Source organism: Rhincodon typus, chromosome 34 (assembly GCF_021869965.1).
Source record: "Rhincodon typus isolate 14 chromosome 34, sRhiTyp1.1, whole genome shotgun sequence".
In the NCBI taxonomy this organism is placed as follows: Eukaryota; Metazoa; Chordata; class Chondrichthyes; order Orectolobiformes; family Rhincodontidae; genus Rhincodon; species Rhincodon typus.
Genome location: NC_063365.1, coordinates 5,030,764 through 5,049,901, shown reverse-complemented (window position 1 = coordinate 5,049,901; position 19,138 = coordinate 5,030,764). Strand labels below are relative to the sequence as shown.

General features: G+C 43.1%; 1 protein-coding gene across 1 annotated transcript in view; it reads right to left on the bottom strand.

Annotated features, from left to right (window-relative positions):
• Positions 1-19,138, bottom strand: part of opn4a (opsin 4a (melanopsin)) — a 55,301-nt gene that overhangs the window by 29,761 nt on the left and 6,402 nt on the right. Inside the window, exons 3-4 of the mRNA XM_048616310.1 lie at positions 18,080-18,283; positions 12,677-12,848 (exon numbers count right to left, since the gene is read on the bottom strand). Of these exons, the coding sequence (XP_048472267.1) occupies positions 12,677-12,848; positions 18,080-18,283 (376 nt within the window). The remainder of the gene's footprint in view (positions 1-12,676; positions 12,849-18,079; positions 18,284-19,138) is intronic.

Here is a 19,138-nt window from a genome sequence, read left to right as displayed (position 1 = left end):
TGTGCACGTGTCTGTGCATGTGTGTGTTTGTGCACGTGTGTGTGTGTTTGTGCACATATGTATGCGCGAGTGTGTGTTTGTGCACGTGTCTGTGCGTGTGTGTGTTTGTGGACATGTGTGTGTGCGTGTGTGTTTGTGCGCGTGCGTGTGTGTGTGTCTGTGTGTGTGCGTGTGTGTGCGCATGTGTGTGTTCACGTGTGTGAGTGAGTATATAGTGTGTTAGTGTCACCTGTAGTGCGGCATGAACCCAAGATCACAGTTGAGGCCGTCCTCATGGGTACGGAACTTGGCAATCAGCCTCTGCTCAGTGATTTTGCGTTCTTATTTATCTCGAAGTCTGCCTTGGAGGACGCTTACCCAAAAGTCAGAGGCTGAATGCTCTTGACTGCTGAAGTGTTCCCTCACTGGGAGTGAACATTCCTGTCTGGTGATTGTTGTGCGGTGTCCATTCATCCATTGTTGTAGCGTCTGCATGGTCTCGCCAATATACCATGCTTCGGGCACCCTTGTCTGCAGCGTTTGGATAGATAACGTTGGCCGATTCATACGAGTATCTGCAGTACACCTGGTGGGTGGTGTTCCCACGTGTGGTGATAGTGTCCATGTTGATGATCTGACATGTCTTACAGAGGTTGCCATGACAGGGTTGTATGGTGTTTTCATTGATGTTGTCCTGAAGGCTGGGCAGTTTGCTGTGAGCAATGATCACTTTAAGGTTTGGCGGTTGTTAGAAGCTAGAAGTGGAGGCGTGGGGAAGATCGTGGCTCATTGATAATGTGTTGAAGACTGCAAAGAACATGTCATAGTTTCTCCGCTCCAGTGAAATACTGGATGACGAAAGGTACCCTATCGGTCATATCCTGTGTCTGTCTTCTGAGGAGCTCATTACAGTTTCTCGCTGTGGCACGTCAGAACTGGCGATTGATGAGTTGAGCATCGTATCCTATTCTTATGAGGGCGTCCTTCAAAACCTTTAGGTGTTCGTCGCGTTCCCCCTCATCTGAGAAAATTCTGTGTCTCAAGACCAATCACACATTGTCCTCAAAACAGCAGACAAAGGAGGAGCCATTGTCGTACAGAATAGAACAGATTACTGCAAAGAAGTATAGTGACAACTGAACAACCAGGAACACTGCAGACAACTACCTGCCGATCCCCACACCTGCGAATTCAACAGATTAATCAAGACTTTTTAATCCAGTCCTTCAGAGTACCCTATGCACTCTCATCCTGTGTACTTCTCACGTAGAGGACTTCTACTGCCTTCTGAAGATTCACACAGCCAACACACCTGGATATCCCATCGTATCAGGCAATGGGACCCTGCGTGAGAAACCCTCTGGTTATCTCGAGGGCATCTTGAAACCGATTTCATAAAGAACCCCCAGCTTCTGTTGCAACATTACAGATATCTTCAGAAACTCATACCCACAGACCAGTCAAACCAGGAACACTCCTCATCATAATGGACATTTCGGCACTGTACACCAGCAGTCCCCCATGATGATGCCATTGCTGCAACGGTATTAGTACTCAATGCCAACAGCTGCCAATTTCCAGATGCCATCCTACACACATCCGCTTCATTCTCGGCGACAACATCTTCATCTTTGACAACCAGTTCTTCATCTAGACACATGGAACAGCCATGGGGAGCAAATTTGCACTCCAAAATACCAACATTTTCATGCACAAATTCAAACAAGACTCCTTTGCTATGCAGGACCTCCAACCAACGCTATAGACCAGATACATCGACAACATTTTTTTCCCCTGGACTCATGGCAAGGAATCACTGAAACAACTACACAGCGATATCAACAAGTTTCATCCCACCATCAGACTTACCATGGGCTGCTCCTTAGAATCAGACTCATTCTTGGACTCATGCATCTCCATCAGGGAAGAATACCTCAGCACCTCACTCTACCACAAGCCCACAGATAACCTCACAATGCTGCACTTCTCCAGCTTCCACGATAAACATATTAAAGAAGCCATCCCCTATGGACAAGCCCTACGCATACACAGGATCTGCTCAAATGAGGGGGAACATGATGGACACCCAAACGTGTTGGAGGACGCCCTCATTAGAACAGGATACGATGCTCAACTCATTGATCGCCAGTTCCTATGTGCCACAGCGAGAAACCATAATGGCCTCCTCAGAAGACAGACACAATCAACAGATACGATCAGCAGAGTACCCTTCATTGTCCAGTACTTCCCCAGAGCGAAGAACTCCACTTCTCGCCTTCAAACAACCAACAAACCTTAAACAGATCATTGTTCACAGCAAGCTGCCCAGCCTTCAGGACAATATTGACCACAACACTATACAACCCTGTCATGGCTACCTCTGCAAGACATGTCAGATCATCAACATGGAAACCACCATCACTCGTGGGAACACCACCCACCGTGTGCATAGCTGGTATCATGATACGGCCAACATTGTCTATCTCATACGCTGCAGGCAAGGATGCCCTGAGGCATGGTATATTGGCGAGACCAAGCAGACACTATGACAGCAGATGAATGGACACCACACAACAATCGCCAGACAGGGATGTTCCCTCCCTCAGTGGTCAAGGGCATTCAGCGTCCGATCTTCAGGTAAGCATCCTTCATGGTGGACTTCAAGATACACAACAAAGCAGAGGCTGATAGCCAAGTTCCAGATGCATGAGGATGGCCTCAACCGTAATCTTGGGTTTATGTCGTGCTACATGTGACGTCACTGCATTATATACTCACACACACACGCTCGCACACACACACTCTCTCTTGCGCACACACACACTCTTACAGACTCTCACACGCACACACACTCTCTCACACAGACCCTCTCACACACCCTCTCAATCACACACACACACAAACACTCACACACACACATACACACACAAACACTCACACACACATATTCACACACTCACACTCTCTCTCTCTTTCTCTCTCTTTCACACACAAATACACACTCCCTCACACACATACACTCACACGTACATTCTCTCTCTCAAGCATACATGCATGCACACACACACACACAAACACTAACACACACATACACTTTCCCATGCACACACACACATTCTCTCTCTCTCTCTCCCCCATGTTCTCCCTCTCTCTCACACAAACACCCTCGCGCAAATATAAATGTATGGGGTGAATTATTTCATCCAAGATATTTATGTATTTGAAAATGCATTCTGTTTTGTTCCAAAAAAATAAAACCAGCCTGATTCCAGGTTGAAACACAGAGAGATTTTAAACAAGACCTCATACCTAAAATGCACATCTGACCTGAGATGTCACATCTTGTATACACTGATAAAACCTTTAATTATCTTTGGGCAAAGACTGGAAAGAAATTCTAGGATTTGCATTTTAATCAATTGAAACTTGCGTCTCCTTTCTAACGGATTAAAGATTCAACAGGAGGCGGTCAGCCAGCCACTTTTAGAGTTGTCACCTTTCTGCTCATTAATTCCGTGTCGGCATATCTCCTCTTCCACACTATACCTGAGGAAGGAGCAGAGCTATGAAAGCTAGTGTTTTCAAATAAACCTGTTGGACTACAACCTGGTGTCATGTGATTTCTGACCGAGTAGAATATGGGGAGAAGACAGCTCTGTAGACTTGTTGCTCTTCAGCTTTAATCTCATTGAACAGCAGAATAGATATGAGGACCTCTGTAACCCTCCTCTTATCTCAACACATACTTATTCACGTGTCAAAGAAAGGGGAGATGTGAACCCGATCATTTTTGATGTGCATATTAACCATCAATACAGACATTACAGGGCAAATATTACAAGGACTTGTAGAGTTAACCATCCAAAATTAAGCCTGCTGTGAACTGAGCCTCGAATCAATCTACCATTATGTGTTTCAGCTGCAGGGCCATATAACTAATGAAGGAAGAGATCCTGAAATTGCTGCACCATGTTTATGGTGGTAAGATGTTCCCTTTGTCATCTGCACGCGCCAGTGAAGTGGAAGTGGAACATGATAATGTGCCGTAAATGTCAGCACGAATGAATGATCCAAACAATTCATGCTGAAAAGAATCCAGTTCTCGTGAAAGAAATGGAAAATAAACAAAATGAGCTGAAATAACTCCACTGCGGCCGGTATCCCGTCACCAAGACACCCTTTATTTACATGTGGAGAATCCTTCACACTGATCCAGCTTCCTCAGAGCCAGCTCTCAGATTGAAACGGATGTTTAACACTCCTGTTCTTATCTGTCAGCCAGGGTTCACTGATTGGACCAGATTAACAGCCCCAATCAGGGAACTCATATTGTATGAGGTCCATCTGGCTGACCTCGTTATAATCACTACATCCCTCTCTCTCTGAGTCCGAGGACATAGACTGGTTCTTTCTTTTGTAGCTCCTCCCGGGGCGTTTTAGCACCGGCTCAGGTTCCTCCAAATCTGCCTCTGATACAAACGGTATGTAATACTCAGTTACTTGCCTCTTGCGCCTGGAGCATCTCGGAAGAAATTCATTCTCTTCTTCACGTGGCAAAGGCGTTGAGGTGGCAATATCTGCTGTGTCCATCTCAGATTCCCAGGTATCTTCAATGCATGATGGAGTGGGAGAACCCACAAGTTCTGGAATAATCGGAAAGGCTGTCGAGGAGCAGGGCACGTTTTGCTCCTCACTGTTTGAGAGCTTGCAGCTTTCATGTGGTCCACATGCTTGTTAAGGACTGTTGCACCTACCCTAACTTTATACAACACTGGACCTGACCTCATGTCTACCAAACCTCTTACCCATGCAGGGCCATTCCTATAGTTCCGGCACTAAACTTCATCCCCTGAAGTAAACGATCTCTCTCACTGAGCAGTGTCTTGTGTTTGGCATTGGCATTTCTGATGCTGTTTCAACACCCATCCAGGTCCAAGAAGATCAGATTTAAATTGGTGTGGGGTCTTCTCCCCAAAGCAACTCTGCTGGAGTTATCCCTGTAGTTGCATGATGACGGTTGTATAATCAAACAGGAACTGGAACAGTTTGGTATTGAGTGAAGCTATACGCTGTTTCTTCATTCGACTTTAGGAAATACTCAAATTCCCAGCTGGTAAATGATAGGCCATTATCTGTGACAAATACATCTGGGAGTCTGCATTTTGCAAAAGATCCTCATAGATTTTCTATCGATTCCCCATGTTTGACAAATGAACTCGATGCACATCCAACCACTTTGAGTGGGCATCCACAATGACTAAGAACATTGAGCCCATGAAAGGACCTGCGCAGTCAATGTGTAACTAAGTCCAGGATTTACCCTATCATTCCCATGAATATGGGGGAGCTGTTGGCAATAATTTTGTCCTTGTTGACAATCTGGGCAACATGGCTATGTCTGTATCCAATCCCGTCCACCAGATATACCCTTTTGCCAACATCATTTTGGAGACCCCGGATGACCCTTGCGGGGTTAAGCCAGTTTCTGGAGGTGACCTTTGCTCAGGCCAATCACTCTTGCTCTCCATAATAATATGCTGTCCTCTACTGTGATCTGGTCTGTCTGGGTCCAAAGAGGTTTTAATTCTGGTTATAATGGCACTTTGGTTCCCCTATCACCATCAGTTCTTCAGTTTTGCCAGGATTAGATCTTTCTGCATCCAAAGTGTGAAATGGTCAGCTGGGACTGGAAGTGTGTCCAGGACATTTAAAACTATAATGGACTCTTCCAGTGGTGGTACCACTGGGGGTGTATCTGCCAGCAGGAGGCTGCGCAACGCATCCACATTTGCTACTTGGCCTCCCAGAGAGTGTTCCAACTTGTAATTATATGCAGTTATAATTAGAGCCCACTGCTGAATTCGGCCTGAGGCTATGGCCAGTGTTGCCTTATCCTCTTTAAATAGACCTAGCAGGGGTTTGTGGTCCATTATTATTACAAATTTGCATCTGTAAAGGTATTGGTGAAACCTCCTGACTCCAAATATGACCGCCAAAACTTCCTTCTCTATCAGTGCATATTTACATTCTGTAATGGCCAAAGTCCTGGATGCATATGCTGTTGAATATTCCCCTCCATTGGGCCACCTATTAGCTAATACTACCCAATTCCGTGTGGGAAGGCATCGCATGTCAACACCAGATCTCATTTAGGATCATAGCTTGCCAACACCTTCGAGGATAATGGCGGTTACTTCACCTCCCTGAAAGCTATGGGTTGGCTACACGACCATTTCAAAGGCTGGCTCTTTTTTAAGAGTTGATGCAAAGGTGCCAGGGTGGAGGCCAGATTATGTATGAACTTTCTGTAATAATTCACCAGCCCAAGGAAAGACCTAAGCTCCAGTATGGAAATAGGAGCTGAGGCACCCTTGATCACCCTCACTTTATCTTCAAACAGGTGTCACCAGATCTTGTTGACTCTGTAGTCTAAGTAGGTCACTAGGGGTGCCTGGAACACACATTCTTCTCTTCTAAGACATACACGCTGGGAGTAATGTCTACAGGACCAAGTCCAAGTTCTCTAAGTGCTCCTTATTGGTCTTCCTTCTTATTAGCACATCATCTAGATAAATGATGACCCAGGGTAGACCTTGAAAAATGTCCTCCATCATCTGCTGAATAATTGCACAGGGTGACAATCCCTCAAAGGCAGTCTTGTATATTGTTACCAACCTTTATGGGTTTTAATTGAATGTACTTCTGGAAATCCTCATCTAACCACAACTGCAAATACACATGGCTCATGTCCAGCTTCATGAAGAAAGCCAACCCACCCCCACCAGCCAGCTTTGTGTATAAATCTTCTATGGGTATTTATCAGCTGCGGAAAGCTGCCTGTTTAAAATCCCCACAAAGGCGAACTGACCTGTTGGGCTTCACAATTGGTACAAACAGAGCTGCCCATTCCACAAGCTGTTCTGGTTTGATGATCCCTATCCTTTCCAGCCTCCTGATTTCTGCCTCTACTTTTGCCCATAAGGCAAATGGCACTGGGAGGACCTTGCAAAATCGTGGAATTGCTTCCTCGCCAACATGTAAGGTGGCCTTAGCCCCTTTGATAGCCCCTAGACCTTCCTTAAAATCTTTTGGGTATTTAATTAGGACTCATGCAGCCACTTTCTAATTGAAAAAATGTTGAGCCAATCAAGGTGAATATTTCTCAACCAATTTCACCCCATCAAGCTTGAGGCCTGAGTCTTTTATGATAATCAGTGGTAACTGAACTGAACCAGCTGCTTCTCAGAAGAGACCAGAAATGAAGTTGTACCCTTAATCTGTAAAGGTTCCCCAGTATAGGTTCTCAGTCTAACCAAGGTCTTGGGTAAATTTAAGAGTTGGAGCCCTGCGATCGCTGAAACAGCTGTGCTGGCATCGACCTCCTTTAGAACCCAGTGACCAGACGTTTATTCTGATTGATTCTGATTTGCATGTTGCTAATAAATTTAACAGTTCCAAACCAGATGTAGGTGGACTTCCCAGGGTGTGCACTCTCCTGGATAACAGCCTATGAATTCTCTTACTCAGTTAAGGTCTAGTGCGACTCTTTTGTTGTCTTGAGTCCGCATATTGGCAGCAACTACAATGGCTTACCAGCCCAGATCTTGAAGAAAATTTTAACTGTTTGGCTGTGGCTTGGCTTTGTTTTGGGGCTTTGCTGTGGGCTGACCTGGTGTCCATCTGTTCAGGGTGTGTCCTGAGTGAGGCTATGCAATTGCCTTCGCTCAGGTGGTGTTCCCCAAGCTCTGTAGGACTGGTGAGGGAGTCCACTTCTATTGAAATAACCTGAAATGCATATGCCTCATTTGCTGCATTTTCCAAAGGTAAAGCCAGTTTAGTGTCTGTTTGAAGTCCAGTTGGGCTTCAGCTACTAGGTGCTTTTGCATGTTTACATCATTAATCCCACATACCAAACAGTCTTTTACCATCTCATCAAGGGTCAAACCAAAATCACATGCCTCTGCCAGTCATCTTAACGTAGTCAAAAATCCTGATATGGATTTCCCTGGTTCTTGAATCGTTGAGTAAAACCAATAGCGCCTCAGAATTACAGGAGCCTTGGGGTTGTAATATTCCTTAACTGAATCTGTCAACTCTTGAAAGGTTTTAGTATCTGGTGCTTCAAGGAAAGTTGGGATCCTCATAACTGAAAAAACTGTGGGTCCACAAGCTGTCAGGAGAATTACTCATTGCCCCAATGTCATTTGCCTGGAAAAAGTAACGCATACTTTCCACATACTGGGCCCAATCTTTGAGGGCAGAATCAAATGAAACAAGCTTCTCAAATAAAGGCATAATGCCAGAACTGCTTACCCCCAAACACAAAGACAACTGTTGCGAGTGAACTTCTTTAGGAACATGCTTTTCTCTCATCGCCACTGAAATAACGCCACAGAGGCTGGAATCCCGTCACCAAGTCACCCTTTATTTACATGTACAGCATCCTTGACACTGATCCAGCTTTCTCAGAGCCAGCTCTCAGAGTGAGCAGGATGTCTGACACTCTTGTTCTCATCTGTCAGCCAGGGCTCCCTGATTGGACCAGATTAACAGCCTCAATCAGGGAACTCATATTCCATGACAGCCATCTGGCTGACTTCATTACAATCACTACATCGAAATTGGAGACAAGTGGTGGATGAGCTGGAAATGAAGCCAGTGAGGATTAAGAGTATCTGAATTAAATTAATAAGGTAGAAGTTGAATACAAAAAGTTGTGAAAAATGGTCCAAGCAGGAGAAATTTAAAGGGTTTGATTCATTTTCACATGGAATAAAACAATAATTTTAAATCCAATCATAATAATAATAATAAAGTATCCAAACTTTGGTGTCATCTAGTCCATGTAAATGTGAAGTTACAGAGTCTGGTACATCTTTTCTGTAAGCCTGTTGCTAGTTAATTATTTTTAAAAAATGACATAAACAGTAAACTATGATGAATCTGCAAGGAGGGCAAAATAAAGGTTTGGAAGGTGGGGTGGGATTTCTATTGCTGGACACCGTATTTCCCACCAGAGCTGCACCAGTAATGGGCTGGATTTGGTGCCTCCGTGCTGGTGGATTTCAAGGTGGGGCAGTATGTAATGTCCAGAAGGTGCCTTTGCTACGACCTACCTGCCCATCCCTGGCAAAGAGTCATAAAGTCATACAGCTGCATTTTACAGTAAAGGATGGGGGTGGGGTACTGGGCAGCTCATCTACATTTGGACATCTTGAGGCTCTTAAGTGGTCAATTAATGGGCACTTCAGGCCATTGTTTCACCAGTGCCGGGTTTTACCCATCTTAGGTAATGTCATTTGTACAGGATTGTCAGATTTAACTGGTCTCAGGTAAGAGGTGGGAAAGTGGAATTGTACCCCTACTCACACTCACAGCCCCACTACTGAGACTCCTGACCACAGACACTGTCAGTTCTAAAGATCAGCCATACTGCACTTAAAATATTAAATCTGTTTCTTCCTCTACCAGACGCACTGAGTTTCTGCAGAATTCTCTGTTTTTGTTTTTGATTTCCAGAATCCACAGCATTTTACTTTTACTGACCTGTCAGTCCTGGCTCCTCCACACTGGGAACAGCTTCTAATCCCAGTATTGGCCACCATTCCCGACTGGTTCTGTTTGATCTACAGGACACGTTGGCAGCACTTGCTTGCAAGAATTGAGTTGAAGTCTTGCCTCAACGCAATTAATGCAGCTCCTCATGTTAAATTGCAATTTGGCAGCCATTGGGATGATGTATGGTCCCCCCTGATGTTTTAGATGAGGATAGGGTTTGAGTTAAAGACCCTGGATCTCTGTAAAAGTCCTTTTAAATGTTTCAAATATCTTTACCGTAGGAGACAGTGATTTCTAAACCTGTCCCAAGGTGGGAGTCTTCCCCTGGTCATAACACTACAGTTTTATATCAGCTAATCTACTCTTTCATGGGGTGTCGGCATAATTGGTGAGCCTAGCATTTGTTCCCCATCCCTAATTGTTGTTGAACTGTGTGACTTACTGGATCACATTTAGATCAGACCTGGTAAGGCGCAGCAAATTTGTTTCCCTGAGAGATGTTGGTGAATCAGGTGGGTTCATGTACAACAATCGCTTAGATTGGCTTCATTTTCCAGATTTATTGATTTGAATTGAAATCTCACCAGCTGTACTCATGGACCAATACCCGAGAACAGTGTTCTGGATTACTAGTCGAGCAATTATGACCATTTATACCGTCATCTCCCCACTTGGTTTCCACTTTATGAAGCCTCTCTTTCAGCATATGTCTGAAACACAGATTCAAACATTCAATGACTCAATTTCCACTGCTGTGTGGGATATAGAATCCAAACAATTCATACTTGGTAGTTTGCATCATTTACATATAGGATCCTGCAGGGAATTGAGATGGTGGGTACAGGGAGGATATTTCCTCTTGTGGGGGAGAATAGAATGAAGGGGGCTAGTTTTAAATTAAGAGCTCTTTCAGCATATACCTTGAATAAAACTTAAGGAAACCAGCAGGAAAGAGTTTTGAATGCAAATTGTGTGCAGTATGAACGCAGTAACTAGGCACCAATTTAAAAGGCTTATTTTCTTGTGATAAACCCATTTTGAGTCACTTTCATAAAACTGAGTTGCCACTCTTAAATGTGTCAAGGTATTTTTTTACAAACAACACCTTTTAAATAAAACATTCCTCTTCTGAATCACTGTTAGATCATGTGGGCCAATATTATCTTCAGCAAAGTAGAAACTCAAAATGAAAAGGATCGCAGAAAACCTGAGTAATCTTGGGTGCAGTGTGTACCAAAATCTCTGATTGTGTTGAAAATGGAGATTTCAGGCAAGGGTTCCTGTATTCCATCAGCCTTCCTCGCCTCTTCTTAAATTTAATGCTAGAATCCTATTGTGGCAAAATTATATTCCTTGTTTATGCTTTGGCTTGGTGGTTGCTCTTTAAAATCCACTGATTGTGAATCGAGACTTCAATGTTTAAAACCGTTAAATCAATCCCAGTATATTGTTGCAAGTTTTATTAGTCACAGACTTGAGGGAAATTACTACATATTTCAAGAATGAACAACATTATGTGACTGGTTCAGCTTGTATTTGACAGAACCTCCTTTTTGAAATTTGAACAATCAGATATTCGAAATGCAGAGTGTCCTGCAACATTTTACCAGGTAAAGAGACTGACTATAATGTTTTAACTGCAATTAAGCAGGGAAAATATCTCAAGTGAATTTGAGGTTGAAATTCATCAAGTAAATTAAGTTTCAACAATTTAAAGGTGAAACATAATGCTGAGGGCTCAGTTACAGAAGTTAGTGAATGTTTCTGGAATTTCAAAGATTCAGTTTATTTAAGTTAGGGACATAGGGATCTGGGTATCCTTGAACATGAGTCTCAACAAGTAGGAAGATAAATGGAATGTTGACCTTTATTGTAAGGAGGACAGAGTATAAAAGTCTGTACCATTATTCACAGCATTGTTGAGATCTCATTTAGGATACAGTTTGAAGTTTTAGTGTCTCTTTTTAAGTAGGGATATACTTAATTTGGAAGTAGTTAAGAAAATGCTCATTAGAATGTTTCCTGGGATGAAGAGATTATCTGATGAGGAAACATTGAGCAGGGTGGGTCCATCCTCATAGGAGTTTGTAAGAATGAGTCACGTTCTAAGGTTCTGTGATGTTGGTACTTGACAGAGTGGATGCTGGGAAGATGGTTCCTGTAGGGAATCTAGAACTAGGGGTATAGTTTCGAAATAAGGGGTCTCCCATTTTGGTGTGGATGAGAAGGGATTTCTTCTCCCTGAGGGGCATCTGAATATGGAAACATAGGACTTGGAAGCCAGAAGGCCATTCAGCCCTTCAAGCCTGCTTCACTGTTCAAAGAGATGTTGGCCGATCTGGCTGTGATCTCAGCTCCAATTTCCTGGCTGTCCACAGTAATCCTCGACTCTCTCATTGTCAAAAGCTACCCAACTCAACCTTGATTAAATTCAGTGATTCAGCCTTCACTGCTCTGTAGGGAAGAGAATTCCATAGTCTAATAACCCTCAGAGAGAGGGAAAAAAATTATTCTCATCCCTAACTTAAAATGGAGAGCTCTTATTTTAAAACTACCGCCCTTCATTCTATTCTCCCCCACAAGAGGAAATATCCTCCCTGTACCCACAATCTCAATTCCCTGCAGGATCCTATATGTAAATGATGCAAACTACCAAGTATGAATTGTTTGGATTCTATATCCCACACAGCAGCGGAAATTGAGTCATTGAATATGCTTGAATCTGTGTTCAAAATCTGATCGACAAGGGAATTGTGGGTTATGGGAGCAGATGAAAAAGTGCATTTAATGCCACAAAGAGGTCAGACACAATCTCATTGAATGGAAGAATTGGCTGAAGGGATTAAGGGGCTAAACCAGGCTCCAATTTCTTATCCTCTTCTCATGCTCTTAGGCACAGCCATAAATTTGTCTGGAAATTCTTAAGTCAGCTCTGAACTTAACTAAAATTTGTAAACATTGTGGCCAATGTGATTGGGACAGTTGCATTTGAGAGAGAACACAGAGAATCAGCTTCCCAGAATGATACAGTAGAGCTGTGAAATCATGAAGAGTGGCACCCAGCATTATCTTAAATGCTCCCCACCATGGATTCAACAGACATTTAGCAGATGCTCATTATAAAGCATGCAGGCCTGACCTGTTGGTGGCTAGAATAGCCCGGAAAATGAAAACGTAGCAGTAGATGATGATGCCCAAAGGAATGAAGAAGACAAAGCAGAAGAGAAGCATGGTGTAAGCCCGGACAGATGGGGTGAATGTTGTGTAGTCCCACGTACAGGAGGTCATCAATCCTTCAGGCACATAGGCACCTAGATACAACAACAAGAACAACGTGTAGATGCTGTAAGTCAACTTTCAGATAACTTTCTCTTATTCATTTCTGGTACACTGGTCAGCATTTATTGCCCATCCCTAATGGAACAATGACATTTGTAGAACAGAGTGAGAGATGACCTTCATCCTAATGATCAAGATGTAGAATCAGTTTGGGTTGAGATTAGTTATAAGAAAGGTCAGGAGTCACTTGTGGGAGTAAGTTATAGTTACCTTAACAGTCACCACACTGTGGGATGGAGCACTAAGGAAGAAACAATGGAGATTTATGAGAAGGTGGGGTGAGAATCGTGGATGATGTTAATTTAAATATAACTCAGAAAAATCAAATTGGCAAAAGTAGCCTGGGAGATGAGCTCATAGAGTGTTTTCTTACAGAAGCATATTCCAAAGCCAATCAGAATGCAAGCTTTCTAGATCCGGTAATGTGCAATGAGACATGATAAATTAATGACCCCATAGTAGAAGCATCCCTGAGTGGCAGTCATCATAAAATCATTTAGTGAGGGAGAAAAAGGTGGGTCAAGACTAGTATTTTAAACTTAAATAAGCGCATCTATGAGGGCATGAAGACAGAGTTGGCCAGCATGGACTAGGAAATTAGGTTAAGGGTCGGTCAGTGGAGATGACAAGGGCCACACATTTAAGGAAATATTTTGTAACACTCATTTCAGTCAGAAAGAAAGACTTGAGGAGAGTGACACATCATCCACAATTCCATGAAGACTAGTGGTATAAGGATTACAAGAGTTTATAAAAAAAAGAGTAAATTAAGAAGGGAGAAATTAGAGAAAAGAAAAAACTAGTTAGAAATATAAAAACAGACAGTAAGAGCTTCTACACTGATTGTATATATGCCATTTTTACGGTTAGGATTTCAAACTAGTAGCTTATAGATGTCAGTTACTTTTTTTGAATGGTTAGAAAAAAGTTGGTAGATCAGTCAGTCTTTCTTGAGCCATGACCTAATCCAGTTTGTGTCAGGGAGCAGGCAACCCCAGGTGTGTTAATGACAGATTGCTTTATATTGTGGGATTTACAGTCAGGAGTGTAAACTTTGAGGGCTATTTGCATATTTTTGCATTAGGATAATCAGGAAATGATTTTAGTTTAGGAAACCCAGAGATTGGAAGTTTTGGAAGACATTTAGGAGTAGATCTGTCTGGGATAAGAAGCACAATACAGGTGGAAAGATCATAGAGTCAGACAGCACAGAAGAGGCCCTTTGGCCCATTGAGTCTGTGCGAAATGAAGTGTATGTTAAACAGTTCACTGAATATGTTTAGATTCATTTTATTGTTTTTCCTTTTGCATAACAAATGTCTATTTTATTGTTAAATAAAATCTACAGCCTTGTGTGCGCCTGTTTCAGTGAACGATTGCCACATTAAATAAAAAGAAACATATGATCTACCAAGCTAGAGCCCACTCTGGGATCTGACTTGTCCAGAAGGCACATCAGTTTGGATCATGACATCATGTAGTCAAAGAGGAGAAGAGTAAGTAAAGTGAGCGTTGGTCCCTGAAAGAGTGAGCCTGTCGAAGTAGTAACGGAAACTTGGAGATAGTGAATGATTTGAACAGAATACATCTGTCTCCATTGTAGAAGATACAAATAACATCCCATAAATAATAGTAAATCAAGAGATAAAAAAGAGTGAAGAACTTAAAGCAATTACAATCGCCAGGGAAAGGGCACTGAGAAGGCTATCAGAACTAAAAGCTGACAAGTCCTCAGCTAATGACAGACTTCATTCTACTGAAAAATTGCTTCAGAGTTGGAGAATTGATCCTCTCACTGGAGGTTGGATTCGAATCTGAAGGAGAAAGAGTACTCCTCTAACAATTGCTCTAATTAAATGCTTTAAAAAGACTGTGACAATCAGCTTCTGTGTTTCTCACTCTGGCTCCTATATGTATTTTCCTCCTTTCTTACTTCTGTGTATGTCTGAAGTTTGATGACCTGGTATTGATTTATCTGAAAATTTGAGACTGCTCCCTTTTCTCTGCTCCTCTTGCTATGTAACAAATATGGATTTTGAACTGAAAAATATTAGTGACTAAGTCAATCGAATGGGGCCAGTAGATCCTCAACAAACACAGAGAATGCTGGAGAAAGTCAGCAGGTCTGGCAGCATCTGTGGAGATAGAAACAGAGTGAACATTTCAAGTCCATTATGACTCTTCCTCAGTACATCCTCAGCATGAGTTTGTTTTCCATGTTCACCACTTGATTTCACCCTTGGAGGATAGGGTGCAGCATTAGAAAGGCTCACATGATGACTGACAACATAAACACAACTTTTGTGGTAATCTACAAGCCCTGACATGGGACATGAACCCAAAACCTTCATATACTGAGAGAGGTGGTACTGCTAAATGAACCACAGAACTCCCAACAATGTGAGTGATGCATTATTTAGAAGGTGATCAACCTACATTTTGAGATGTGATTTCAACTAAAAACATCAAAGTGCATTGCAAGGTCACAATCATGTGATTGCAGCACAGGCAGGTCAGATTATAACCATTCTGTGTGTTGTTTGACCCTGGGAACTTACTCATAAACATGATGACAGGGCACCTCTGTTTAAGGAACACTTCATGCTTTTTATACTTATCCTGACCTTAAACACTGAACTTGATGACTGAGCAGCGAGCAGTTGTCTATTTGAGTTTTGCAGAGATATAATGTGAAATTATTTCGCCACAGGCAGCACTGTCAAGACCAGATGCCAGCTGAACAGCGATGGTCCCCACTTCAACTGAATAACTACAATATTATTTTTCTTCCATTTTCACAGGAACTGTTTTCAGATACTTGTGCATTGCAGTAACCATGGGACTGCTACACTGAGTTGAAGATCGAGGACAAGACCAGCCTGGGTTCATTGGCCCCGTGATTCCAAAACTTGGCAACTCACACTGTCTTTGAAAAACAAGCAGCTGTGGAGGCAGGAGTGAAAGGGTTCAGTTTGATCTATCTCGTCCTGATGAATATCTTGCAGGATTGCATTGATAGTCCAATCTGTGGGAAATGAAAGTGGCGGTGGAGAGTGTTTGTGTGTGTCTGTGTGTGTGTGTGTGTGTGTGTGTCTGTGTGTGTGTGTGTGTGTGTGTGTGTGTGTGTGTTTGTGTGGGGTGGGGGGGAGGTGGTGGTGGTGAGTGAGGGGGTGTAATGGATGGGATGGTATGGGTGAGATCTTCTTTTGATTTGCTCATGGGAAGTTGACACTGATGGCAGGAAAAGCCATCCTTTATTGCCTGTTCTTGGTCAGTATTAACCCCCAGGATGTTGGTAGCAGGGGAATTCAGTGATGGTAATGCCATTGAAAGTCAAGCAGCAACAGTTAGATTTTTCCATGTTGGATATAGTCATTGCCTGGCACTTATGTGCCTCAAATGTTACTTGCCCCTTGTCAGCCCAAGCCTGGCACTTGTCCAGGTGGGGTGGGATGGGGTTGCTCTAGACCCTTTCATTAATTTGTCTAAAATTATTCTGGGAACTTGAGCATGGTTCATAGAATCATAGAATGGTAACAGAACAGTAGGAGGTCATTCTGTCCATTTAGTAAGTGCTAGCTCTCTGTCACAACCCAGCTCGTACAACTTCACACCCTCCTCCCCACCTCCACCACCTTCTCATCAAATTTTTCTGTGGCAGGATCTTTTCTTTTCAGGTAATGATCCAATTCATTTGTGAAAGCCACAATTGAACCTATTTCCACATGGAACATTCCTGATCCTGACCACTTGCTACATTAGAAAGGATTACTCATATCTATAGAAGTATGTCAAAACGTCAGGGTATGTCAGGAGCATAATACATTGAAGGATCATATTTATCAAAGTGGACATGGAGGGAGTATCTTACAAATTGGCATTTTCCTCCATAATTCCGGTACTCATAATTATTGCCTATCCAATTCTCTATCTCTGTGCTACAGTGTTTCAATGGGCCATCTCTAGACTTGGTTTTCCAGCATTCACAGCATTTCAAGTCTGGCACATTTGAAGAAGAGTCATATCAGACTTGAAACGTTGACTGTTTATCAGTCCAGAGATGCTGCCAGACCAATTGAGTTTCTCCAGAATTTTCTGTGTTTATACTTGAAATAATGAATTGGATTTCAGGTTCTGAGCTGGGAACCTAATGTTTGGGGTGGACAGCAATCACCCAGCGGCCATTTTTCTTGAATTGGTTGAAGTCTTGTGATGGGCTCACCTCACTCTCCAGCCATAAAAGCACTTTAGCTGGCAATTTTGGTAAGGGAGAGACAGGGTGCTTCCATTTTGAGGTGCCCTCTACTAGCTTTTAGAAGATCGAAACTAAAAGACGACCTCCAGAACCAAGCCACCACTGTGGAGGAAGTGTCTTTCCAAATGGTGCCCTCCAGCTATAGCTATGGCTAGGTAGATGGAGAGGGCTTGAAGGCAGTCTCAACTGCTTGCCTCCCCAGGGGTGTTGCTGGGAGGCATTGTCCAAGGTATGGTCCAGTTCTAGATGCCTTCTAGTGGCTTTCAGGCCAGACCCAGACCCGAAACGTCAGCCTTCCTGCTCCTCTGATGCTGCTTGGCCTGCTGTGTTCATCCAGCTCTACACCTTGTTATCTCAGATTCTCCAGCATCGGCAGTTCCCACTATCTCTATTAGATCCTGTTGGTTTTAAAGATTGTAATTTTTCACTGATCATTGGAATATTCCACCTTTATTGTGGGTAATGTATCTTGTTGGAGAAACAGCCTAACTTTCCTGTCAGAGGGTTTCCAGAATGGAAGCTGCTGTGTTTGAGTTGATGTGTCTCTAACTTAATATCAGAGTTTATCTTAGAGTATTGTGTGGATTGTTTGAAATTCAAACAGTTATTTACATGATTGAAACTTCTTAGAACTATACACAACTTTCAATGGACTTGCCTTTATAGCCAGGAGCAGCATATTCAGTGTCCTTCTTGGATTTTCCCTCAGGGTCAAGCAATCAAGAACCACACAGGGAGCAGTGATCAGACAAGCTTAAGCAAACATTGCAGAAGCATGGTCCCTCCTGTCACTCTGACTGTTAGGTAAAAATGACCCCTAAAGTATCCGTCCAGTGAAGAAGTTTGACATGTCAAATAACCAAGACTGCAGGAATTTCACGACATAGATTCCAAAACATTCTATCATCAGCATTTCCTGCCATAACATCATTTCTCAGTGATACTTACTCCATCCAAAGAAGGGAGGGAGGCTCCAGGCCAGTGAATACAGCCAGACGCCCAGCAGGATGTAAATAGCTCTCTTCTTCGACAGCATTCCAATGGAGGCGAAGGGCTGGGTGATCACTAAATATCTGTCGACTGCAATTACGACCAGTGTGATCATCGAGGTGATTCCAAACAGAGCCCCACAGAAAGCGTACAGCTCACAGCCTGAGAGGAGAGGGCAAAAGGACAGCATCAGCAAGAACTGCCACTGATTAAAGGGTCAATGTCTAGCCTCCACCTTGATTAACATTGGGTTAATTTAGTAATTTTTTTGAATATTATAAATGTGACTGTCATTAAGCACTGAGTGAATTTCCTGTACAAAGATCTTTGAATTGACAGTGCATGCAGGTTACCACCAGAATTAATAATGAAAGCAGAATACTGTGGATGTCTTGTGATTGAGGTTTTATTTTTATGAAGGACTTTGATAGGTAGATGTAGAGAAATGCACTCTTCAAGTAGTTCCTCCAGGCCCATGGGCTCATGGCCTCCTTTAGTCTGGTGGGATTCTACGATTCTCGGATATTTCCAAGAATCCAAAGCTAAAAGACATGGATATAAGAAAGGAAAAAACATCTTTATTCACAGAGTGATTAGAATGTGGAACCCTTGCCATAGAGAGTGGCTGTAGCGTCGATGCAATTAAAGAGAAGGTAGGTAAGTCTATGAAAGAGAAAGGAGACTCATGTGGACCATCAACAGCAACTGCAACCAGTTGAGCGAAATAACATATTTCCCCCAACCTCGCACTGCCCGCTTCTATCTCCTTCCCAAAATCCACAAACCTGAATGCCCTGGTCGACCCATTGTCTCCGCCTGCTCCTGCCCCACCGAACTGATCTCCAACTATCTGGACTCCATTTTCTCCCCCTTGGTCCAGGAACTCCCTACCTATGTCCGTGACGCCACCCACGCCCTCCACCTCCTCCAGAACTTCTAATTCCCCGGTCCCCAACACCTCATCTTTACCATGGACGTCCAGTCCCTCTACACCTGCATTCCCCATGCAGATGGCCT